This window comes from Bos indicus, chromosome 16 (genome assembly GCF_029378745.1).
Source record: "Bos indicus isolate NIAB-ARS_2022 breed Sahiwal x Tharparkar chromosome 16, NIAB-ARS_B.indTharparkar_mat_pri_1.0, whole genome shotgun sequence".
In the NCBI taxonomy this organism is placed as follows: Eukaryota; Metazoa; Chordata; class Mammalia; order Artiodactyla; family Bovidae; genus Bos; species Bos indicus.
In genome coordinates, this window is record NC_091775.1 from 50,340,794 (window position 1) to 50,366,211 (window position 25,418).

The 25,418-nt window shown below is 60.9% G+C and overlaps 1 protein-coding gene across 5 annotated transcripts in view; it reads left to right on the plus strand.

Moving 5' to 3' along the window:
• The window catches only part of MEGF6 (multiple EGF like domains 6), a 101,760-nt gene that overhangs the window by 35,705 nt on the left and 40,637 nt on the right, over positions 1-25,418 (plus strand). For 3 of the 5 annotated variants that reach the window (XM_070768343.1, XM_070768341.1, XM_070768342.1), the window contains exon 5: positions 12,526-12,648. The exons of 1 other annotated variant lie outside the window; for it this stretch is intronic. In XM_070768343.1, the coding sequence (XP_070624444.1) occupies positions 12,526-12,648 (123 nt within the window). Of the gene's footprint in view, positions 1-12,525; positions 12,649-24,955; positions 25,163-25,418 lie in introns of those variants that run through there. One more of the 5 variants, XM_019976750.2, reaches the window with a different exon arrangement.

The window sequence follows — 25,418 nt, forward strand, 5'->3', positions numbered from 1 at the left end:
ACCCCCTGCCCACTAGAGGCAAGTACTTTGTGAGAACTGGCAGCCTCACCTGACCCTGAGCCACCTTTGCACCGGGGGCGCACTGAGCAGCCAAGAGCTGAGCCTGCCTCGCAGAGAACAGGAGAGGCCTGGGGGAGGGGAGCCCAGTGGTGGGCAGCCCAAGCCAACCACCCACTCTTGACCTGCCCCTGTGACCTTCTCCCAGAGGAGACCACCTGCTGACCCTGAAACCCAGAGCAGGTGAGGCCTGTCTGACTGTTTCTGGGCGACCCAATCTTGGTTTCCATGGTTGCCCTGGAAATCACAGATGGGGAGGGGGTTGACTGGCCCTGGGAAGGAATCCTTGACCCTCGGGGAGCTCTCCCCTGGGAAAAACTTGTGAGCAGCTCAGTGTTCTCAGACGCATGCTCTGAAGCGAAGAAAGTGCGTCCGAGGAGGATACGTGCTGTGTGCTTCCAGCCAGCGACATTTGGGAAAAGGCAAAACCGTGGAGGCAGCACAAAGATGGGTGGCTGCCGGGATCTGGGGGAGGGGAAGGCCAGGTGGAGCACAGAGGGCGTTCAGGACAGTAAAGCTCCTCCATACTTTGCTGTCATAGTGGATCCATGACCCCATGCATCTGTCAAACCCACAGGACATCCAGCAGCAAGAGCGCTGCTCGTGCAAACTGCCAGCGTTAGTTAATAATGACATCTCGGTGCGGGTCCATGTACTGCAACAAATGTAGGCACAAACGTGGGATGTTAGCGATAAAGTCGTGTGCACCGGGGAGATGAGATTACACAGAACGCTCTGTGCTTTCTGCTCAGTTTTTCCAAAAACGTGAAACTGCTCTAAGAAATAAAATCTATTAACTCCAGACAAAAGATGAACAAAGAGCCCAGCCTTCTGGACCTTGGGGACTGGCCTTGCCTGACCCCGTCCTGAGAATGCCCCCCTCTCCTTGGAGGGGCTGGAGCCTCAATTTCTTTCTGTGCTTTATTTGGGTTTTCTTGGCATATTGCTTAGTGCACCTTCAGAAGCCTCACTTACTTTGTCCCCTGAGGACGGGCTCCACGGTTTCTGGTTCCCTGTCTGGTCCCCTCTTTCCTTAAGAGCCACTGGTTTGTAATTGTCATTGTTATAGACATCTGGAAGTTGAACTGAGGGATCAAGCGTCCAGGGTCCCAGTGCTGTCCATCTAAAGCCTCTGAGCAAGAGGGACCCTTTCTGTCGCAAGGCCAGTTTCTCCATCAAACAGAATAAACCTCATACTGGAATGCAGTGGTCTTACAGTGATGGTCGAGACTGAGGTTCCTTTAGGGAACGAGTAGCTGGGCCCGCTGACTGTCCCCTTCATGGTCATGTGTGAGGCCCACAGAGCTCCTGCTTCGCCTGCTGGCGCCCAGGCGCTGGCTTTGGACGGAGTTGGTTTCATTGCAGATCTTCCAGGTGCAGCAGTGATGGGCTGAGAGGCACAGGAGGTTTTCTAAGGTGTTCAGCTTTAGAAGGAAGTGAGAAGGGAGACTGAGGAGTCACGTGTGTGTTTATTACCAATTTTTGTTCAGTTGCTAAGTTGTATCTGACTCTTTGCAACCTCATGGACTGCAGCACGCCAGGCTCCTCTGTCCTTCACTATCTCCCAGAGTTTGCTCAAACTCATGTCCATTGAGTCCGTGACGCCATCTAGTTACCTCATTCTCTGTTGCCCCTTTTCCTCTGGCCCTCAATCTTTCCCAGCATCAGGGTCTTTTCCAGTGAGTCATGCGAGGGTGGCGATGTCTGTTACTGAGTCCAAGCTCACCCTGCTCGCTGAACGATAGGCCAGTGGATCCAAGAGGTGAGATGTTGAGGCAAAGAAGAGACTTTAACTGGGGAGAGATGGCAGGCTGGCACCTCAAAATAACCATCTTATTGGGGTCTGGATGCCAGGTTCTTTTATAGATCAGAGAGAAAAAAGCAAGGAGGAACTAAAGTCAAAAGGCAGAACAGAGGGAGATGCAGTGGGGAAGTAAAGTGAAAGGGTCTTCAGGCTTGCAAAACATCTCTGAGGGAATGGCCAGCCCTAGAAGGGGTGTGTTAACCTCTTCTGCTCACAGATGGGCAGGGACAGACTATCTCTCCCTGAGCTGAAGAAAGGCACTTTAGTTTACAGTCACGCGGGCTTCCTCCCTGCAACAGGTCCAGAGAGACAGAGAAAGAGGAGAGGGGGTTGCAGGGGACTGCTTCCCGCCCCAAGGCTGAGCCACCGCCACGGAGGGGCCCTGGACCAGCTTGGTTGCTGTCCGGGTGAGGGTGGGCAGGACCTGTGTGTCCTTCAGACCGTGCACAGCGTCCAGATGAGAAAGCCTCGCTTTAGCCAAGCCAGACAATAAATCCTGGACCTCCAGAGGCAGCAGAACAGCGTGGTGGTGGTGGTGGTGGTGGGGACGGTCACCTCGCAGAGCGTCCGTCCTGTGCAGGAGAGGACCCCATGGAACTCCTTAGATGGCAGACTCTCCTCGAGCCGGCAGACAGGCCTTGGTGCTCAGGGATTATCCCTGGAGCAGGAGGTACATGGCTTCTGTTTCTCCTGCATCTGCCCCAGCAGTGCCCCTTGGGGAGACCCAGGGGTTCCTCAGAGCCTGAGTAGCATTGGCCCTGGGGACACTGCTTCTAGGAAGCCTCCCAGGCTTTCCTGTCTGTGCCCCCTTCTGCTTGCTCGCTTAGGTCCCATCTCCTTGAGTCCTGGAAGTCTTTCTGCCTGGCTGGCAGGGCCCTGCAAGCAGAGATGCTGTGTCCTCCTGTAGGGTTGGCCGTTGGCAGATGCTTGTGGGAGGGGAGTGAGTGATGAGGGGGCGTGTCAGCCCTCTGGCGAGTGCTGAGCTGGGGTGGGGGCTTATGGGAATTGCACTGGAATGTTCTGGCTGCCCCGGCTGGCGGACTTCCGAACTACACGAGAGAGATAACCACCCGGCCAGGTGGGCCCTGGCCCGGCGGTGGGTTTGCTTATAGAGTGGCTTCTCTCAGTTTGGGGGGCGCCTCCCGGGATGGCCCAACTGGGCGAGATGCCCCCTCCCCGGGCCAAGGGCAAGCTACAGCCTAGAGCAGCATGAAGCACTTTCTCTAACAAAATGGTTTTCATTTTTTTTCCATTTTAAAGGTGATGCTTGCCCGATGACTTAGTTTTCATCTGCTGCAGTGACTGACAGCCCAGACTTAGGGGAGTAAGACACACGTGTATCATCTCACTCTTCTGAGCTCACAAGTCCCTGAACTAAAGTTCAGTGCTGGGCAGGACGGGTTCGTCCTGGAGGCTCTGAGGGCACCTGAGTTCCTTAGCTCGTGGCCCCTTCCTTCACGTTCAAGGCCAGCAACGAGGCACCCGCCTGCCCCTGCTTCCCACGGCCTCAGCTCTCTCCAGACTCTCGCTCTGGCCTTGCTCGTCCACTCATGCTGACCCTGGGATGCCACTGGACCCGCCCGCGTCCTGCAGACACTCCCCCACTGTAAGATAGGCTGATTGGCACCCGTCATTCCACTTTGCCCTCTGGGGATCCGGAGATGGGGCGTGGACACCTTGGGGGCCCTGATTTTATTGGCCGGAGTAACAAAAGATTAAACAGAAAAGAACAATGGCAGCCTTGCCAGCCACCCGCAGCAGGCCTGGGGCCTTCTGTAATGTTTTCACACCCGGGAGCATCTGCATGGTTTATGTGGACTTTCCTCAGGTCATCATTACTGGGATGTCCCCTGCTCTAACGGGCCGCCGCTCTGGACCGTCTGGGTTTGGGAAGGTTCCTGTGCAGTAGGTGTTCCTCTCAAGCGTCCTCTGTGGGGCTGCAGGCTGATCCATGGCGGGATGACGTGCTGCCTTCCTGACGGGCCCCGAGCTGCGGAGAGGGCAGCGCCGGGGAGCCCGGTGTGAGTGTCGGATGGAGGCAGTGGGCGTCTTGTCTTTGTGGGAATTTCTCCCATCCCACTCACTCTTGCTCCGAGAGGAGATAACTGTATGAGTTTAATCCCATGAGACAGCTTTGGATCTCCCAGTTACCATGGCAGCCTTGTAAAGCATATGTGACATTTTCTGCCCCCGGTTGCTCCTGGTAGGGAATGGGGTCCTCTTTGGACCAGGGTTATGGGCCATCTGGTCTTGCTCCCCACACTGGGAACTCTTGGTAGGGTGGGGGGACTGAACATGGACTCATAGGGTGGCCCGTTGGCACGGCCAAAATTGGTGCCCAGACCAGGGAGGCTGCTCCCTCCGTGACAGGCTGAGGCAACCTGGCTCCGCTGGCCACAGACCACTTCCAGCTGGTTCCCTGGACCGCTGGGGTCCCGTCCTTCTGAGTGGGAGGCCCAGGGCAGTGGTGGGACAGCTTTTTGAGGTGGGGTCTTGTTTCAGGCAGTTTGCACATTACCGGTGTTAGAAGGGTGCCAAGCAGGTCCTCTGTGGTAACTGTTTCCTCTGCCAGGGGAAGGGGCGGGTCTGGTTTTGGCAGCGGGCTGGGATCCCCACCCCACCTGGCAGTCTCTCCCCCAGGAGCCAGGAGCCCAGGAGGGAATGTGGTTAGGGAGCTTCTGGGACAAGCTGAGGCGGGTGCCTGGCCCAGCTGTGCTGAGCTGGGGGAGGCGGGAGGAAGTGGAGGGGATTCTGTGCAGCCCTCTGAAGCCTCTGCATTTTTGTAAAGGGCCCAGGGGCCACTAGAACGAGCAGGAGTCCAGCCTCCATTGTCGCGGGCCTGGGTCTCAGACAAGGCCCTGGGGCTATGCAACTTCGAACTTTCATTTCTGACCCAAATGGAATTAAAAATGCTGATGAGGCTCAGTCCTCTCGGAGTGCGTCCCCTGGATCCCCTGGCCTTGTGTCCTTCTCCCGTTTTAGGAATGAGGACTCCAGGGCCCAGAAGAGTTTTGTGGTGGGTCGTGTTCACCCAGTGGCTGAGATGCCGAGCCAGCCCAGACCCCCACCATGTCCTGGGGACCCCCGGCCTGTTCTGGGTGCCACCCACCCAGCTTCTGACTGAGAGGGTTGGAGGGTGAAGGGAGGCCCCCTTCCTGCACTGCTGTCCAGGCCTGGGTCTGGGTGTGGGAGCGATGCGGCTCTGACCCGTGGAACCCTGGCTGGTGGAAGAGGCAAGGGGACACCCACCCCTCAGGCCTCATGAGGCAGGGTGGGCCCAGTGACACCTGTTTTAGCTCCAGTGACACTGATGTCAGACTTGTGGCCCCAGAGCCAAGTGAGGACACATGTCTGTTGTTTAAGCCACAAGCTCTGTGGTCCTTTGTCGCGGTAGCCAAGACATTCTGCCAGCACCTCTGACGGTGGCCCGACACCCTGGGGCTCTGGCCTGGCTCCTGGTGAATTTCCCCTTCCCCTGGGTCAGAGCGAAGGCCCGGCCTGCAGCACTGCCCCCAGCCCACCGTGGATCCCTCCTCCTTGGCCCTCCTGGCTTTCCCAGCCTGGCACCACTGGGAGCCACCTTCTCCCCCACGGGCTGGTGGTGAGGGCCGAGCCCAGCCTTGTGTTCATCACTGCTCTGTGTATCCCCTGTGGCATCTGCCCCCCAAGGCTGGCTCAGAGCCCCGCAGGGGTCTTGCCTCACCTGTCTCAGGAGCCAGAACCCCTGCCCACAACACAGAGTAGGTGCCTGGGAAGGGGGTCTCTGTGCTGGGGCAGGGTGCACATGCTCCAAGGCAGGTCCAGACCTGTGCAGACCGGGGCGCTGAGCAGACATGTCAGCCCCAGAGCAAGCTTGCTCAGGGAGCCCCACTTGTCCCCTACCCACTGTGTGGAGGGGCTGGTGGGACATGGGGTGGGGGTAGCATCCTTAGGGAGAGAGACTTGGTGGGTCCGGGCAGTGCATCCTGCCCTAGGAGGGGGCTCCCCATGCCGGTCCATCTGTGCTGGTCACGGGGATGCCCTGGACACTCCTCTTCCTTCAGGGGGGCCAGGAAGGTAAGGAGCCGCCTACCCCTGCCTGGGGAGTTGCCTTTCCAGGCCCCTTGGAGCTCAGGGCTGCCCCCCACCCCCACCTCCAGCTCCTCTGTCTCTGTTCCTGTAGCCCCATGTTGCCGACTCTGGCCCAGCTGATTCTCATCACTCGTCCCAACTGAGATTTTGGGAGCAGCCCTGGCCTGTCGGGTGACACCTGGCTGTAGGCAGGGAGGATTTTCTTGGCCTCCTCGGCAGGCAAGGCCTTGTAAATCCTGGCTCCGACAGGTAGCCTGCAGCCTGGGTGGGCGGTGGGGGTGAGGGCTGACTGTCACACAGAGCCGGCGAGCCAAGGCCTGGCCAGGTCCCCGCCTGGTGGGCTGGGCGGCCTCCCCTTGTGTGGTCTTGGCCTCTGTTCTCAGGGTGAAACTTCCTTATCCTCACAGGTTGGGTGGGGGTCCCTTGGCCACGCCCTGCCCTGGAACCACGTGCCTTGTCTGACCTGCTTCACACCTGAGGGGCTCCCAGGCCCACCATCGGCCTCAGACCAGGCCAGGTTTGTCCCAGAAGGGACCACGTTCCCTCTCGGGTTCCTGGCTCCTGGGAAAGAGACTGCCAGGTGGCTGTTTGAGTTCACTTCATCTTTACTTTGCCCTACCTGGAGAGCCCCAGCCCTGCACTCAGGCTGCTGGCGGATGGGCTGGGGGGTGTAGAGGGCATCTCTCTCGGGCGGTGGGCCCCTCTCATTCCCCTGGGAGATTGGGGCCTGTGCTCCTCAATCTGCATCCCTTGGTCACCAGGTCTGCTGAAAGGTCAAGAGCTTCCGAGCCCTCGTCCAGCCTGGGTGGCTGCTGCGGCTTAGGGCCTTTGTAGAGTTGCTGCCGTCGGAGGGAGGGCCCTGTGCTGGGGCCAGCGCTGTCCAGGGGCTGGGGCCTGGGCCCCCGTTCCTGCTGTAGCAAATCCCTGGAGATGTGTGTGCAGCGTGGGGGCCGGTTTGAGGAGCACTTTTTGGGGTGAAATCTGTGTAACACAAGATCGACCCCTTTGCAGCATGCAGGTCAGTGTCATCGAGCACACTCACAGTGCTGTGCTCCTGCCTCCTGCATTGCCCTGTGGACGGGGCGGTGAGAAGAATCAAGAGCCAGCTTTGGGTGTCAGCGTCCACACCCCACGCTCACCAGAGGCCTGGTGTGGGGGCCAGAGGCCTCTCCGAGCTGCTGCCTCGCTCCAGAAATGGGAGGAAACTCAGTTTCCCCGGACCCCACACGCCCTCCCTCGGGTTGGGGGTGCTCCTGGGCTGATCATCTAAGAAGCCAGGGTTTCAGGGCGCCTGCCTCCTAAGCACTTACTGACACTTCCTGGAGCAGAACGCCCTCTGCCAGTGACCAGATGGGCCTTGGCCACAGCTCCAGGCCAGGGCTTGACCTTCGACCTCCTGACTTGCCTGGGCTCAGTCCACCCCTTCGACAAGCTGGAGCATCAGCCTATCAGGTGACCAGGCCACTGGGCTTTCAGGGCACACCCCACCCCCAGACTGGCTTTGTGAGCAAGAAGGGTGGTCGGTCCCTGGATGGTTTTCTGGGCTGTGTCATCATCCCTGCACCATTCCAGTCTGTGTCTGACAGCCGGGAGCTGGGATGGGCTGGCCAGCTGAGTCACTTTCAGGGAGGGTGGGGGCTGCAGGGAGTAGCTGTTGGAATCTGTTTCACAACAGTGGTGTTGGAGAAGACTCTTGAGAGTCCCTTGGACAGCAAGGAGGTCAAGCCAGTTCAATCTTAAAGGAAATGAGTCTTGAATATTAATTGGAAGGACTGATATTGAAGCTGAAGCTCCAATCCTTTGGTCACCTGATGCGAAGAGCTAACTCCTTGGAAAAGACCCTGATGCTGGGAAAGATTGAAGGCAGGAAGAGAAGGGGGCAACAGAGGATGAGATGGTTGGATGACATGAGTTTGAGCACACTCTGGGAGACAGTGAAGGATAGGGAACCATGGTGTGCTGCAGTCCATGGGGTCATAGAGTCGGACACGAGTTACTGACTGAACAACAACAACAATGCCCTGCAAGCTGATAGATCATTCTGGAAGCAGGAGGATTGTGCTGCAGCTGACCTGGGCCAGGACTCCCCAGGGTCAGCTCCCAGAAATCCCAGGCAGCCCCAGTCTCCACACGGAGGCCTGGAACCCCACACGCCCCAGTCTTGGGTCAGGAAGGAAAGGTGGGGTGGGGTGCCTCTCTGTCTCTCCTTCCTGGCCCCTCTGCTGCTTGCCTCCCCGGGGTTTCAGCTGAGGCCCAGCTGCTGGCCTGCTGAAGTTCCCCACCCCAACCTGGAGACTGGCCTGGGTGGGGGTCATTGCTGGCCCTCCCTTGGCAGGGCTACTGACTGTCCTGGGGTACCCACAGGACCCACAGCTGCCCCCACAACCCTGGACTGCCCCCAACCTGAAAGATCTGCTATTTATTTTGGTTTCTGAATCATCCATACTGATTCATACAGGATTTAGGAAGTCTCACTCAAAGAATATTCAAAGTATGAATGTGTTAGTTGTGTCCGACTCTTTCCAGCCCCATGGACTGCAGCCCATCAGGCTCCTCTGTCCACAGGGATTCTCCAGGCAAGAATACTGGAGTGGGTTGCCATGCCCTCCTTCAGGGGATCTTCCCAACCCAGGGATCAAACCCAGGTCTCCTGCATTGCAGGCAGATTCGTTACCGTCTGAGCCACCAGGGAAGCCCCCCAAAATGTTCAAACTACTGTACAATTGTGCTCATTTCACATGCTAGCAAAGTAATGCTCAAAATCCTTCAAGCTAGGCTTCAGCAGTACGTGAATCAAGAACTTCTAGATGTACAAGCTGGATTTAGAAAAGGCAGAGGAACCAGAGATCAAATTGCCAACATCTGTTGGATCATAGAAAAAGCAAGGGAATTCCAGGAAAAAAACATACTTCTCCTCATTGACTACACTAATGCCTTTGACCATGCGGATCACAACAAACAATGGAAAATGCTTAAAGAGATGGGAATACCAGACCACCTTACCTGTCGCCTAAGAAACCTGTATGTGGGTAAAGAAGCGATAGTTAGAACTGGACATAGAACAATGGGCTGGTTCAAAATTGAGTAAGGAGTACATCAAGACTATATATTGTTACTCTGGTTATTTAACTTATATGCAGAGTACCTTGTGCGAAATGCCAGGCTGGACGACTCACAAGCTGGAATCAAGATTGCCGGTAGAAATATCAACAACCTCAGATATGCAGATGATACCACTCTAATGGCAGAAAGTGAAGAGGAACCAAAGAGCCTCTTGAGAGTAAAAGAGGAGAATGAAAAAGCTGGCTTAAAACTCAACATCCTTTAATTAAAAATAAATTTATTTTAAAAAGTGAAAAAAAACCCTCAGCATTCAAAAAACTAAGATGCTGACATCCAGACTCATCACTGCACGGCAAATAGATGGGGAAAAAGTAGAAACAACGACAGAGTTTATTTTCTTGGGCTCCAAAATCACTGTGGACAGTGACTGCATCCATGAAATTAAAAGACGCTTGCTCCTTGAAGAAAAGCTATTACAAATCTAAACATCATATTAAAAAGCAGAGACGTCACTTTGCTGACAAAGGTTCGTCTAGTCAAAGTATGGTTTTTCCGGTAGCCACGTACGAATGTGAAAGTCAAACAACAAAGAAGGCTGAGCACCGAAGAATCGATGCTTTCAAACTGTGGTGCTGGAGAAGACTTGAGAGTCCCTTGGACAGCACAGAGTTCAAACCAGTCTATCCTAAAGGAAATCAACCATGAATATTCATTGGAAGGACTGATTCTGAAGCTGAAGCTCCAATACTTTGGTCACCTGAAGCAAGGAGCCAACTAATTGGAAAAGACCCTAATGCTGGAAAAGATTGAGGGCAGGAGGAGAAGAGAGTAACAGAGGGTGAGATCGTTGGATGGCATCACCGATTCAGTGGACATGAGTTTCAGCAAACTCTGGGAGATAGTGAAGGACAGGGAATCCTGGCATGCTGCAGTTCATGGGATGGCAGAATTGGACGTGGCTTAGTGGCTGAACAACAAAGCAACCCCTTCCCCCCAGGTACCCAGGAGGCACAGGAGGTGGGGGGCACCTATCTTCACAAGTTCATTCCACTGCTGTGTGGGCTAGATGCTGGAGTTATGGCAAGGAGCCAACAAGGTCAAGGCACCGTGCCCTTGAGGCATGGGTCCCGAGGGGCTGAGGGTACAGCGGTGCTGGTCCATGGATGCTGTGAACTAAAAGCTTGGCCTGTGGCTGCTGGGGGAGTCAAACAAGTGCCCATTCCTCTCCCCAACCCCCACCACCCCAGCAGGGACTTGAACCTGATGTGCAGTCTGGGTGGTCCTCCAAGCTCTCCCCTGCCCTGACTGGTGGGTCCCTTTCCTCTGTATCTCCCCCTCTCCCCAGTTCCAGCCGTGTACAGGGCAGATGCTTAGCAGAGGGGAGCCTGCTGAACCTGCCCAGCCCCTCCCTGGCCCTGGGCAGGGTCACCTCCTTCTCAGTCCGAGTTGCCATTGCCTGGGGACAGTGCACAGGGAGGGCCAGCCCCCTGCCTGCTCTGCTTCTCTCCAGGAGGCCCTGGGGGTGATGCCTGTGCAGTAGTCACAAGGCATCCTGTGGCCCCTTTCCTGCCAGCCTTGGCTGGGCCCTGGAACCCCGACTCTAGGGGGGCCCAGCCCCTACACTGAGGCCGGCACGGTCCAGCTGCGAGCAGATTCAGGGGCTGAGCAGCCTTCCCAGTGCAGAGACACAAGGGACTCAGCTTGGTGAGGCGGTGGAGGTGGATGCTCAGCTGAGCTGAGGTGCCTGGCAGGGAGATGCTGGGGGCAGGGGGCAGTAAGGGCCATTCAAACCTGGTTGGGCACCTGTAGGATGGCATCCAGATGCGGCTAGAGGGACACAGCAGGTGCCATTGTGAGTTCCAGACCCTGAGCGTCAGCACACAGGCCCTTTCCGTGGGTGTGGGAGTCCTGGAGGCTCCAGGTCACATTGTCCTGGTCACCAGCATCCACAGGGTCAGGGCAGGGTGCAGGAAGGCAGCTATAAGGCTGACTCCACCCTGGCGGCAGTCCCCAGCCCCTGGGGACCCTGCCATGTCAGCAGCTGCCAGAGGGCGTCTGCCCTTTATTTGCAGCCCCGCCTGGCTGGCCTCTGCCCTGCTAGCTGCCTGGCTACACAGCCCGAGTATCAAGGTGGGCCCTGGTGGGGAGGGGTCTTGCACCTGGCTGCTGCCCGCCTGAGAGCCTGGCCCCTGTGCCATCTCCCCAGGCTAGTCTGGTGGGGAGACCCTGGGCACCCAAGCTCTGACCCCCGGGCTGGGCTGAGCGTGGACTAGCCCTGCGTAACTCTCTAGGAATTCCCAGAAAATTCCCAGTGTTAACCCCGCAGGCTGGGGCTCAGGGTGACATTCCAGTGCCGCCTTTCCCGTGGGACCTTGGCCGCCCCTGCAGCCTGAACTTGGCTCGGGGTCTCCCAGGGACCCTCCCAAGGACATGCCAGTGGAGAGGGGAGCTGAAGACGTCAGTGGCTTGGGCTTAGGCTTGGGGACTGCAGCCCAGGCTGGTCTGGGCCTTGAGCCTCCAGGCGGGGGTGGCATTTCCAGCAACTGCTCCTTGTGGGCTGTCCTGGCATCTGGCCGTCCATGGCTTGTGGCTCCTGGGGGTCTCCGCTTGCCTCTGGGTCACATTCCCTATGAGATTGGGGGACCCCCCGCCTTTGATGTTGGGGCGCTGGGAGGACAGAGCTGGGCCCCCTCAGACCTCGGGCTTGCCGCACAGCAGGGGGCTGGGGGCGGGCATAAGGGCCTGGGCCCCTTGTCACCCTATGCCCAAGAGGTGTTCTGGAAAACGAGGCACCCGAGTCCCCCGGGCCCCGGCTGGGTCTGTGGGGCCACGGTGCCACCAGCCCCTCGTGGGCATCCTGGGCACCCCCGGCCACATTCCTTGTGGCAGGGGAAGTGCTACCATCCTGCACCCACAAAGGCTGAGCAGAGGACAGGGGAGCTGTGGGCAGCGTGGCCTCGTCGGTGGGGTCTCCGCCTGCTCTGCCCTCCATGCCAGAGCCCAGTGGCATTCCCCTACTCCCCAGGCCTGACTCACATGCCACAGGGTCCCAGCAGACAGAGTGGGGGAGACCTAGGCGGGGATGGGGGCGCATGGAGCCCACTGCCAGGTCTCAAGCAGCTGTGGGGTGACAGTGGGGGCCTCTTCCTGGCCTCCATGCTGGGGGATGCCTGGTTTCTCTGGCAAACCCACAGCTGGACAGAACACAGGGGCCATTCTCGGGGGGACGCAGGCAAGCGAGGATGGCTCCTTAGGGAGCAGGGCCCATCCTGTGCCGAGCTGTCCCCAAGGGACACTCCTGCCAGGTCACACTGGGACACCACAGGACCACAGGTGCTGGGCATGGGGAGGGACCTGGTTGGCGGCGCGGCCCCCCAGCTGCTGGATTGACTCGGCGGGTCCCTCTCTCCTGAGGCCTGTCTGGAGGGGTGAGGTTTGCCCATCTCTGCCGGGCCTCGTCCTCCAGTGTTGTGGGGTCCTGAGCTTCCTCCTGCCCCTGTGCTGGGCTCACCCGCGTCTCCCCCTCACAGATGTGAATGAGTGTGCCACTGGCAACGCAGGCTGTGAGGGTGAGTGTCACAACACCGTGGGGGGCTTCTACTGCCGCTGCCCGCCTGGCCGCCAGCTGCAGGGAGACGGCAAGACCTGCCGAGGTAGGTCCCCGGCCCGGCCCCGTGCCCCCGCCCAGGTGTGGCCTAAGCATCCCTGCCCTGACTGCTCCTGGGCTGCCTCCTCCCTACCCCTGGGCTGCTCTGCTGAGGGCCCTGGAGTGGCGCCCAGCTCCCTGGGGTCCTCCCTGCCCGACTGCTCCCCGCACCTTTGGGGAATCCACGTTTCCCCCAAAACGAGCCTCGGTGGGTCAGAGAGCCTGATGTGGGTGGAGGGCACCCTGGGTGCCGTGTTGGGGAGGGAGATTGCTCTGCTCCCGGGTAGGGAGAGGCAGGTGGTGGGTCGGAGATGCAGCTGGGGAGGGTGGGCGGGCAGTTCGCAGGCCCGAGTATAGCTGCATGGCCCCTGAGAGGGTCAGAGGGCAGGCTGTGTGCCTGGGCGGCATGGGGACGCCGGGGGGCACCCTACCCCTGCAAGGGCTTGCTGAGCCCAGTCTGGAAGTGGTCACCAGCTCTGGGCCTGTCACAGCTCTCTGCCATCACTGGCAGGCTGTCAGCAAAACCAAGAACAGACAGAAGGAAATTTCCTGGATTTGGGGAGAGAGGAACAGATTAGCTTAGCATTGAGGCTGGGAGAAGGCAAGGGGTGGGGTGGAGGACATGCTCTCCCTCCTTGTCCCCCACACTCCCACACCTGCGCTCCCCCACCAGGCCCCTGACCCCAGGACCCGGTTGGCTGCTTGGTCCCTGAGTTCATACAGGGTGGGGGCTGGCGGGCATCTGTGTTCCCTCCCCTGAGTCATGTCAGACAGCCGCTGTCATCCCCCATCTCTCCGAACTTCTTTTCCCGACCAGAACGCTGTCTTTGGTTCTGCCAGAGACCAGCTGTGAGCCATCCCTCAGGGTAGGGGTGGTGGCAGGATCACAGCCCACTGGACTGGGGATCTGGGAACCGGGGGGAGTCTGCCCTGGCTGGGGTGTTTTGCAAACTGTTCTGGTTTCCAGCATGTCTTCATTGGAGGGGAGAAGGGTGGAGGCAGCAGAGAGGTGGCTGACCTGTCACTCACAGCCCAGGACCTGAGGACCTTGTGCTTGTTGGGTGACAGGAGCACAGACCTGTCACAGACAGAACCAGTACCAGACAGAACCAGACCATGTCACCCACCTGCGTCCCGGTTTCCCCTTCTGTGAATGGAGCCCCGCTGGGCTGGCAGGACCTTCCACGGCCCGCAGTCCCACCCCAGGGCACACTGAATGCAGGTGGAGTTGGGGGTGGGAAGGAGTGCCCCTTCCTGGCCCCGTGTCCGCTCTCCTGCCAGTGCCCCCTGAAGTGGGGGTGGCTGCCCTGATGTCGGGAAGGCATCAGGGGCCTAAAACCTGCCAGGCCCTTGGCAGTCTCTCCAGGAGCTCAGCCCCCTTCACCCACTCTCAGCCTCCTGGTCTCCATGAACTCCAGGGATGCCGGCACACAAGACAGAGCAGCCCCCAGCATGTGCTCCCGCACGGGGGTCTCCTGGCCTTCCACCCACTGCAGGTGCCCCGGGGTGAGGGTCCTGCTCCTGCCACCACTGCTGCTGGCGCACTGCCGACCTCGCAGCCTCTCTGAGCGTTTCCAGCTCTGTGGCCTACAGATAGGGCTGGACACGGGTTTCCCGTCCCTGACCCTTCTGGCCCTCAGTCCCCAGAGTCTGCGGGTGTGCAACCCAGCCCCTTGTCAGTGCCCAGGAAGCTCCGGGCCAGGGCCTGGGGGGCATGTTGGGGCTGCCCCAGGGCTGGGCGTCTTCTGACGTGTGCTCCAGGCCGCTCCGTGCTGACCTGGGGCCCAGTGGCCAGGAGCAGTCCCGGAACACAAGTGCACAGCTTGGCCACTGGCTGGAGCCCAGCTCAGGGTCAGCAGGCCCGGTCTTGATGCCTTCCCTGGAATTCCTTGATTTAGAAGGTCTCAAGGACAGGTGGGCGAGATGGTCGCCACCTGGCAGTTGGCTGAAGGGGGGGTACTGAGAGGACCAGAAGGGGGCCAGTCAGGGGGCTGCCCTCACCCTGGCGTGCCCACCCTTGCCTCGCTCCCGGCCCCTCCCCAGCCCCCTGGGAGCTCGCTGACTGGCTCCGCGTGTTTGGGATGGCTGAGGCTCCGAGTCACCGCGTGGCTGAGAGCGCTCTGCCGAGAGCCAAGCGCCTGCTGTTTTCTCTGTCCCTCAGCCAGCCCCCGCCGCCGCTGAAATCTCAGCTCTGGCCAGTGATCGGGGCTCTGGGGGCGGCCAGCCGGCTGAATGTGAGCAGAGCGGACAGGAAATCAAGATGTTACTGTGGAGGACAGGCCAGCCCTGGCCGCTCACACACAGGGCTGCGCGCCGAGTTGCCGGTGGGGTGAGCCTGGAAACCGCCCCAGTGATTGATCGACGCCGTGAAACACCGAGCGCTGGTGCAGGCCCTGCCCGAGGGTGGCCTTGGCCCCCACCCGGGGGGCAGCGCCAGATCAGTGTGTCTGTCATGTTCTGGGGGGACATCGATGGCAGGAGCCCTGCTCCCTTCTCCTGGGGGGGCACAGGTGCTGGGGAAGGGCGCATTGCCAGGTGATGCTGTAGCCCACTGCTGCTCCCGCAGCGTCCTCGTAGGGTACGTCCTCTGACCGGTGCCCGCCCTCCCTCCAGACCCACGGGCAGGTGTGCTCAAACCTGTGCTTTATGGGGGAGGTGGGTCTTGGGGAGAAACGTGGACCCCACTGTCCAGCTCCCGTCCCAGCTGCCGGGGCCCTGAGCTCCTACCCAGCACCGCCAGGCTTTCCATGTCGGCCCCTCTGGGGAGGCCCCTCCAGGGCCAGACTCCAGTGTCAGCCTCAGCTCAGCGCCTTGGGGCGCTCTCAACTTCAGTCTCTTCCTCTGGAAAGTGGTGCCGACACCCTTGGCTCCTAGGATCCCTGAGAGGACTCAGCGCTGGCAGCAGGCTCCCTACCCCTCAGGGACTGCTGGGGGGCATGAGGGAGGGAGATGAGGGGGGCCGCAACCTGAGCCAAACCCCCCTCACCCTGGCCTGAGGCCATGAGCCCTTCACCCCAGCCTCACTGCCTCCTCTTGAGCAAGGTCTGCAGGGACTAGCCTGGAGATCTGGGGCGGGGACCAGGATCTACATCTAGGGCCATGATGGGAATCAGAACCCCCAGGGGACCCTGGCAGGTCCTTGCCCTCCCCAAGGCACATCCCCCCTCCTCACTCCTTCCGGCCATGCTGGCTGGGTGGATGCTGAGTCCCTCAGTGAGGTGGGTCCTTCCATCAGGCTGGGTGGTGTTGCCTGAAGGTCTCAGAGACCTTGCTGTGAGGAGGGGTTTTCGGTCCCATTGTGAGGGGGAAATTAATCTTGTCGGTTGGAGAAAATCAGGGTGTCTCCCTGGGATAGACTCCAGGGGTTGGGGGGGGTGCGCCTCCCAGGTCCAGGCCTGAGGGCCAGCCTTCCCTTGGTGCTGGGGGTGGAATTCTTCCTGAGCCAGTTCCATGGTTCCCACCCCTCCGCTGCTCCCTCCCTCCAGGAGGTCAGGAAGGGCTGGGAAACTGGCAGCAGGTGACTCTCCGGGTAGGGTGGGGGTAGGGGTGGGGGGCTGAGTGGGAGTCCTCAGTCCAACATGAAAACGGCTGGCTCTGGCCTGGGGGCTCAGCATGTCCCCAATCCCCACTACTCCTTGGCTGTGGGGCGTCCAGTGCAGAGTTAGGGTCTCTAACGGGGTGTCTGTGAGAAGCTCATGGAGGGGTCAAGGCTTTGAGAAAGTAGAAGTGCCCTGTACTCCAGCCCCCCGGCCCAGGCTTTGGCGTCCGCGTGGTCCCCACCATGGGACTGACCCTTCTCAAGAGGTAAAGGGCCTGCTCCAAGGCCTTGCACTCAGGATGGTGCAGGCTGCGCTCCTCACCCTGTCTGACTCGGCTGTTGCCACCGGCTCGTCCCGCCTGGGTCCGGGTGGGAATGCAGTTGAGCCTTGTCCGACCCGACGGGGATCCTCTCTCACACTCGCTCGGGCCGGCTGCTGCCAGGTCCCGTCTGTCCCCAGGGAGAGTCAGGAATGTGGGAAGTGACGTGTCCTGATTAGGAAGCCCCTGGGGCTCCCGCCTGCGCTGGGAGGGCCGTGGGCTGACCCGAGCCAGCTGTACTGTCCTGCGGCCGTGGGGGTGGGGGCAAGGGGAGCCGCTATGGACTCTCATACTGGTGCCCTGGGCGGAGTCCACCTGCACTTCCCTGGGCCCTTCGTGGGGGCTTTCTCTGAATCTCCTGCTGTGGCAACCCTAGATGGCAATGCCGCCTCACAGGGGGTTTCAGAGCCTTTAGTGCTAGGAGGACTTTTCACTTCCTGGGGACCCAGCTGCCTGAGTCAGGAGAGTGGGGAGGGCGGCAAGACTCTTGTGGGGATGTGAAGAGGTGTCTGGCCTGCCCAGCCTGCACTCCATGCCAGGTTCTGGCTGTAGCCCTACACACCAGTCTGCTCAGTGTTCACATGGCCCCGTGGTCCCCATCTGCTCAGTGCTCACAGGCCCTGTGGTCCCAGGTCTGCTTAGTGCTCACGGTGCCCTGTGGTCCCGGGTCTGCACAGCGCTCACAGTGCCCCATGGTCCCCATCTGCTCAGTGCTCACAGCGCCCCGTGGTCCCAGGTCTGCTCAGCACTCAATGGCCCTGTGGTCCCCGGTCTGCTCAGCGCTCACATGGCCCCGTGGTCCCCATCTGCTCAGCACTCACATGGCCCTGTGGTCCTCGCTCTGCTCAGTGCTCACATGGCCCCATGGTCCCCCGTCTGCTCAGCGCTCACATGGCCCCGTGGTCCCCCGTCTGCTCAGCGCTCACAGGCCCCGTTGTCCCCCTCTGCTCAGTGCTCACATGGCCCCGTGGTCCCCCATCTGCTCAGCGCTCACAGGCCCCGTGGTCCCCCATCTGCTCAGTGCTCACATGGCCCCGTGGTCCCCGGTCTGCTCAGTGCTCACATGGCCCCGTGGTCCCCGGTCTGCTCAGCACTCACATGGTCCTGTGGTCCCCGCCTGCTCAGCGCTCACAGCGCCCCGTGGTCCCTGGTCTGCTCAGGGCTCACAGTGTCCAGTGGTCCTCATTTTGTGCAGAGGAGCAAGAGGCTCAGAGAGGGCAAGAGTGCATTCAGGTCACACAGCTGGGTGCAGCGGATAAAGCCCAGAGTGACGTCATGGGCTCCCCTGGCCCCAGGTCCCACCGAAGCCAGTGCTCAGGCCCGTCTAGGGGTGGCTGCCAGCCTCTCGGGAGCTGGAGGACCTGGAGGGGCTGCCTGCTCACTCCACACAGCTTGCACTAGCAGTGTCCAGTGCAGAGTGGACATCCACAAATACCTACCGAGTGACCTGCCCCTTCCAGACGAGACCGAGGGGGGACGCCGGCTGGTGGGCTCATGGCACTCATGTGGGCTGAGCAGCCCAGCGTGAGTCAACTTGAGCCTTCAGCGTGCAAAGCCCTGGCCTTATTCCTGCGAGGCCCGGGATCTGGGCCTTTCCAAGCCAGGCTGTCTGGCTGGCTGTGCTCTGGACACGAGTGAAGAGCCTGGCCCCAGCCGCGGTCCCTTCAGGCAGGATGGCAGCGTTTCCGAAGAGGCAGCTGTCCTAGGGCCTCCGCTGTCAGAGGTGGTGAGAGGTTGAGAGCTGTCTTTTCCCAACTCTGGCTCACTCGTCCCTCTCATGAGCTGATTCTGGCAGGTATGTCTCTGGTTAAGGGCAAGGCAGGAGACAACAGCCCTCAACATCAGCTGTCAGAGCCAGCCGGTGACAGGAGAGAGGCCCACCCCCTCGGGCCTGCCTGGATCCCCGAAGCCCAGGCGGAGGCCCCAGGATGGGCAGTCTGCAGGCATCTGCGTGGTCAACATCTGGGTGCCCATGACTGCCTGCAGGACTGGACATGGGAGCAGAAAAGCCAATTCTCTCCCTGGGCTGTGACCTAGAATAGGTGTGACCCCCAGAGGCCACAGTCCTCAGACTTGGGGCTCAGTGGGAGGAGGCAGACACATCCTAAGAGTGAACCCCACAGTGCCCAGGACCCTGTGGCTGGGGCGGCTGCCATGAGGAGGACCAGCAGAGAAGATGGGCTGGGGGGGCCCCAGCATAGGAGTTAGCTGGATTGGGGGGCCCCTGGGCTAGGGAAACGGAGGCTCCAGCAGCCCCTGTCTTCCTGTATCCCAGGGGTCCCAGCTCTGCTCCCAGTGGTCCGGGGGCTGCAGCTGAGAGATGGGGGCAGTTCAGGCGACTCGGAGCTCACAGGGGCCTGCAGCCTCAGGAAAGCAGGTACTTCCCCATCTCTGTGACTCTTGAGAGTGGAAGCAGCCCCTCCTGGCTGGGCTGGAGGCGGGCAGGCAGGATGAATGGGGAGGGGTGGTTCAGGCCCTCGTTGCCTGGCTCCGGGGAAGGCGGGCCCCTGCCCTGCCTCTGTCTGGAGGGTGGGAAAGTTCTCGTCCATCACCACTGGTCCCAACAAGCCCTCTTCCCTCGGCGTCTGGCCTCCTGATTAGATTCTCTTGCTGTCTGTGTCTCTGGGCTGCCTCTTGTCTCTGTCTCTCCCAGCGGTAATGAGTTTGGACCTTCCTGGCCACACCCTTTATCTTTTCCAGCTTCCCCACCCCCACCCTGCGAGGTTGTTGACCTGGTCTAGGCCTCCACCTCCATCTTCTCATCTCCTCTCTGCTCCACACCCCGCTGGGCAGCTGGACTCCTGACCCCACAGAACCCTCATCCAACCCCCCAAATCCCATGGTCAAATCCCATTGCTCCCCGGGGTCTGGCCAGAGCAGCTCTGGGTGGGGCCAGGCAGGGAACCTGCCCCAGAATGCAAACGGGAGGGTGTTCCTTCTGTCTGGTGAGGAAACAGTAAAAAAGATCCTGCGAGATGCTTGTAATGATGAGACGTGAGGGGCTGGTTCAACCCTGGTGTAAAGGTTTCGTGTGGGGCGTGGGCGTGGGTGCTCAGAGTGGGGATGGGAGGTCTGGTCCCGTGGGTTAGAAAGTGCACTCTGCACTTGATGTGGACGGCGGCTGGCTTGGACCTCTATCTGTGCAGCAGTGGCCCCGAGGACTCAGGGGGTGCCGTCGGGGCCTCAGAGGCAGGAGCGGCTGTGGCAGCTGTGGCGGCTGCAGCCTGGGCACCTTGGGAGGTGGCGAGTGCTGGCTAACCTGGGTACCTGGCCGGACCTGGCTGCTGCCTCCACAACCCTGGTGTTCTGTGAACAGGTTTGGCCTTTGGGACAGGGGCAGCGGAGGAGTGACCATGGGGGCCGGAAGTGGGCCGTCCATTTGCTGGTGTGTTCAGACCTCCTGGGTGCTCGCTGTAGGCCAGGCCCAGGCCCACAGCTTTGGCTGGACCTCTTGTCTGGCACTCACCCTCTTGGGCCTTTCCTGCCTCTGAACCAGCAGCCCTGCATCTGCCCCCAGAGCTCTCCAACAAACCATCTTTACGTCCCGCCCAGCACGTGTCCGAAGGCCACCTCCTCCAGGAAGCCTTGTCACTGCTTTCAGGAACTCCCTTCCGCCGAGTACAGTTTGAGCCCCGGGGCTGTCCCCTTCTGTAGTCATTGCTCCCGGGCAGCTCAGTGTCCCCCATGAGAGTCAGGCCTCAGGGGCTGTGCCCGTGGTGGGGCTCTCAGTGTTGCAGGGCTCAGGTGCCCCCAGGGTCAGACCTGGCCTTACCCTGACCTTCACAGGCCTCAGGCCACTGCGTGGAGGCAGCAGAGAGCCACAGAGGGGACCTCGTCATGTGTGCACACACATGCACACATATGCGGGGGCCTCCAGGGAGGCTCGTGTCTGGCCTGCTGTGGGTGCCTCGGTGGGGTAACCAGGCCTTGGTTCCCTGGCACAGGGCAGGGTCTGCCCTCGCCCTCAGCCGTCTTGTCTCTGGAGGAGAGTACGTGTGGCAGTGACTGCTCTGCCCTGAGCTCTCCCGGGGCGTTCGTGTGTGCGTGTATGTGTGTAGAGCGGGCCTGGCCCCAGCCCAGGGCAGATGCAGCCAGGAGCGGCAGCTGGGCTCTCGGAAACAACCGTGGTTTCCATTTTCCTTCCTTTGGCTCAGTGAGGGCCCAGAGTGGGTAATGAGTTTACCATGAGGCTGACGCCCGGACGACTCTTGGAGGCCAGGCCCGGCCTCCGCTCCCAAAATAACACTGCAGGGGCGGCCCTGGGACAGGGGGTGGAGGGATGTTCTGGGGGTGGTTCTCCTGGGCCTGCATGGGGCCACAGTGGACCCCAGCTAAAAACTGCCCTCCTGGGCTGCGCTGGGCTCTGGCCATCTAGGTTGGAAGCAACCAGGCAGGACATTTGTCCCCTTGGGGGACTGGGAGGTGGGGAGGGGGACTTTTGGGCTGAGAGGCCTTGAGTCCCCAAAGGCAGATTGAAGAAACCTGAAAGGGGGGCCTCCTTCCAGCACCTTCCTGGCCTTCTCCCCTGCGGCAGGGGGCCATCTGATCGCCGGCCAGTCCCTCTCATGGCCCCATTGCCCCTCACAGCCCCCAGATGGCTCCCACACTGCTTTCTTGGCCATCAGGGTCCTCCAACCCAGCCTCTGCCCAGCCCCCCGAGCCTTGCAGCCTGTCACGTGAGACTTGACTTCAGCAGGAGGTGCTGATGGAGGCAGGGCCCCAACCTGTAGTTCCCCTACTCCCCACCAGCTTGTGTGGCTTCATTCTGGGTCTGCCTGTCCACCTGTGAGAGGGCACAGTCTGGTGCCAAGCCCGTGGAGTGCCCGGTACAGAGGGCAATGTAGGTGGTCAGTGGGTGGCCAGTGACAGCTACTCCATCCAGCATCCACTGTGCCCGTGGACTGTCACCCTCGAAGAAGGGTATCTTGGCGTCAGGGCGGTGACCTCTGGGGCCTCTCTGAGAGTCTCTCCTCTCTGTCACACACACAACCCCACCTGCCTCCAGAGGATTTAGTTCCTCCTGAGAAGTTTAGTTCTCCCCACCCCCCAGCCAGACAGGAATGGTCAGGGACTCCCCCCTGGCCTGGGGTGGGGCGTGGTCTCTTCCTGTCCCACTGGAGGGCCTTCTTGTCCCGTGTCTTGGGGCCTCCTTGTCCTGTGTCCCTAGGAACTTGGGTGGGAGACACAAGGCCACCCCCCCAACCCCTGCAGGCATCGAGTGCTCCGAAGCCCAGCCAGGCTCCCCCAGCACCTGCTCTACAACCAGAGGCCAAGATGACCTCCCTTTCAGCAGGCTGGCAGAATGCCACAGGGCAACCTGGGACCTCAAGAGGCCTCCTGGAGGGCTTCCTGGAGGAAGTGTCCATAGCATCAAGGGACAGATACCACAAGTGTAGGGAGGAAATGCACCTTGTTCTGCTTCCTGCTGACCCCAGGGACACGGCAGTCCTGCCCCTGAAGCCCCAGTTCAGGGGTCTAGGGTGGGACGGGCCCAGCACTAAGGGGGAGCTGTAGCTTTGCGGGGGCAGCATGGGGCCCTCTCTCCAGCCTGGGTCCTGGCAGAGGAGCTCGGTGGCTGCCTAGCTTGGAGAGAAAAGCTGGAGCCGGCCTGACGGGTTGGCGGGGGGTGGTCCGCTCCTTCTGCTGACACATAGACATTCCACTGGGCAGAGACACCAGCCCAGTCTCCGCATCGGGAAAGCATTTCCCAAACAGCTTCCAGACCACAGCTGCGCGCCTGGGTGTGCTTGGTGGCACCAGGGAGGCCAGTGGGCCCTGCCTGGGCTGTGGTGGCTGGCTGCCATCACGCTGTGCCCAGCCTAGTGGGGATGGAGGCCCAGAGCCATAGAACCCCCACCCCGGGTCCTTTAGGGAGGTGCTGCCCGAGCTCATCACGTCACAAGTTGTCTCGGGCTCAGCTGGGCTGCTGGGGAGACAGCTCTGCCTCCTAGAACCGGGTTCTGCCCAGAGCGGGCACTCAGGTCCTCGCTGAGGGAGAGGAGCAAGGGAGTGAGGGCTGAAGGGAAGGAGGGACAGGCCAGCTTCAGGGGAAGCAGAGTTGGCAGTGGTGGCTCTCGGGGGAGCGGGCTGGGGAACTTTGCAGAGAAGGCCTCTTGGGATTGGCACTCAACAGATGTGTAGGAGCTCGCTGTTTGCGGGTCGGAGGAAGAGTGGGCATCTTGGCTGCTGTGGAAGCTGGGGCGCTGGGAAGGCCAGGCCACCCACGAGGGATGGAAGAGCCAGGGCCTGGAGCCAGCGCCTCCTGGAAGTGCTGTGCCCAGGGTCCACGTGGAGAGCCCTTCGGTGGCTTGGGCTGAGGGAGCCCAGCACTGAATTCTGGCCGACAGTCCGGGGCCCTGTGGTAGGGGGCAGTGAGAGAGCAGGAGAAGCACCACAGGTCCACTGCCTCCTCTGGGCCTTTGCCCCCCCACCACCCAGAACCCACTGGGCACCCCCGACAGAGCCTCTGGGTACCTGCAGAGGCCATGTCTCCAGGAGCCTGGAGGAGGGTGCCCAATGAAGGCAGGATTTAGGTCAGACCTGATCCCTGTCGGTGGTCCCCTTTGTCCTGTGTGACCCTGGGCAGGTCATTTATCCCCTGGATAAAGACTGTACGAGAACGTCTGGGACCCTGTGTGCAAAGGGCAGGGCCTAGGTGGGCACCTGGCTGGAGGATTCCCTCCTGGGCAGAATGAAGGTTTAATTATAGGTGTGTCTGGGAGGCACAGACCTGCTTCAAAACGGCACCATGAGACAGTGAGGAAAGAGCTCTGCTGGAAGTCACGAGTCAGTGGCATGCTGTGGAGCAACTAAGCCTGAATGCCACAGCTACTGAAGCCCGCGTGCCTAGAGCCTGCGCTCTGCAATAAGAGAAGACACTGCAGGGAGAAGCCCTCGCACTGCAATGAAGATCCAGCCCAACCACAAATGCTTTATAATTAAAAAAGGAGTTCAGTGACCAGGTCTGCATGCCGGACCCCCTGCCAGGCTGAGCAGTGCGATGCTTGGCAGTATCTGGAGCAGAGTGTCTGAGGCCCCGGACCTGTGTCCAGCACCCCCCTGCTCCCTGCAGCCTGACTGGTGGCTGCACAGGGACCCTCAGGTTTTTGTTAGTGTTGTTGGGAGCGAATGAGATACACGTTGCAGTGATAAACAGAGCTGGCGCATTGTGGGAGGCACTGTTCAAATGGCCATGGGACACTGTTCAAGTGTCCACCTGGGAGATATGTGGGGGCTCCCTACATTGACAGGCTGGGATCCACAGGCTGCAGTGCTGCCCCGGGGGAGGTGGGGAGAAGCTTACCCCCAAGGCTGGGGCAGACAGGAAGGCAGGCCTGTTCTGCACTGCCTGGCACCTGGCAGGCGGGTGGTGGGGGCAGACAGTGGGATGAGTTGGCTTCTGGGCTGCAGACAGGACCGGACAAGGCGAGACAGTGCCTTTCTCCACAAGCTTGAGGTTGCCCCCTTTGAACCCTGCCCACAGGTGGGCTGTGAAGAATGACAGCCAGCAGTTTCTGGATAGGGCTGGGTCAGGCAGGGTGCCATGGGTGAGCCATTGGGGATCAGCATAAGCCTACACCAGATGGGGGGCTGGGGGCGCAGCCTTCGTCAGGCCTGAATGCACAGGTCTCTCGAGTGCACAGCCAGTGTGACCCCACCACCTCTGAGGAGGGCTGCCTGACACATCTGGGACCACCAACTGTGCCCAGCAGTCTGGGGTTGGAGGAGTGTCCATGATTCGGCAGCCTCACCCCTGGGGCTCACTGTCCCTGAAGGCTCGGACCCTCCCCCATCTGCTATAGGGGCGCAGTGATGCTTTACCAGGCTCCCGCAGGTACTGGCCCTGGACCAGTGGAGAGATGAGGGACACCGGGCTGGGGGCCTGGGGGAGTCTTCACCCCCAAGACATCCACTACCGCGGTGTGGCCTCGCAGTGCGCCGGTTCCCCACTCTCCGCAACCTGCGTCGAGCTGCGGAGCCCTGGGGCCTTGCCAGGGTGGCCTCCATCCACCTCTATATTGCGTGTTTTCTTTAACTTGTTGGCTCAGGGATCCCGCCTGTGCCAGCGCCCGTGTATATCGATGTGCCCATGCAGGTCCGTGCAGGACTCTGGGTGTCTTGTGTACGTCTTGCACACGTGGGTCTGCTTGTGCACGTGTCTGCGTGGAGGTGCTTGCTCTTGTGGGTCTGGGTGTGTGCCGGCTGCGTGAGCGCGCGCATAGGAATGTGCGGAGCGGGTGGGCGGGCGGCGCGCAGGGGGGCCCATGCTCTTTCTGAGAGTCGGGGGCGGGGCCGGGCGGGGCCGGGCGGGGCGGGGCGGGGCCTGGCTGCGGCGGGAATTTGGCCCTTACCTGCGGGGGGCGGAGGGAAAGCGGAGAACTGAAAGGCGAGGGGCGGGGCGCGCCCCACCAGAGCCGCTCCAGCGGCGCCGAGCGGAGCGGAGCTGGGAGACCCGAGTGCGCGCTGCCCGGAGCCAGGAGGGAGCGGATGGGCCATGGAGGCGCCGTGGAGGCGCGGCGGGCTGGCGGCTCTCTGGTACCTCGGGCTGCTGGGGAGCCTGGCGCGCGTTGCGGGCGTGCACTACCGCTACCTGTGGAGGGGCTGCTACCCGTGCCATCTGGGCCAAGCCGGCTACCCCGTGAGCTCCGGCGACCCGAGGCCAGGTGGGAGCGGCGGGCTCTGCGCGGGGGCAGGCTGGATGCGCTCCGTCCCGCGTGCGCTGCCTTTGTTTCCTCCTTCACAGTTTGCATCCCGGGGGGCTGATGCCGTGGTTGGAGGGAGCGGGGTTGGGGCAGACGGGGAGGCAGCCGCTGCCTCTGGGACAGGTCCCGTGTGCCCTGAGTCGTCGGACATTCCTGACCCGTCTCTGGCCTGGCTGCGTGGGCTGCTGACAGCATTTCAGCCCCTCGACCAGAGGGA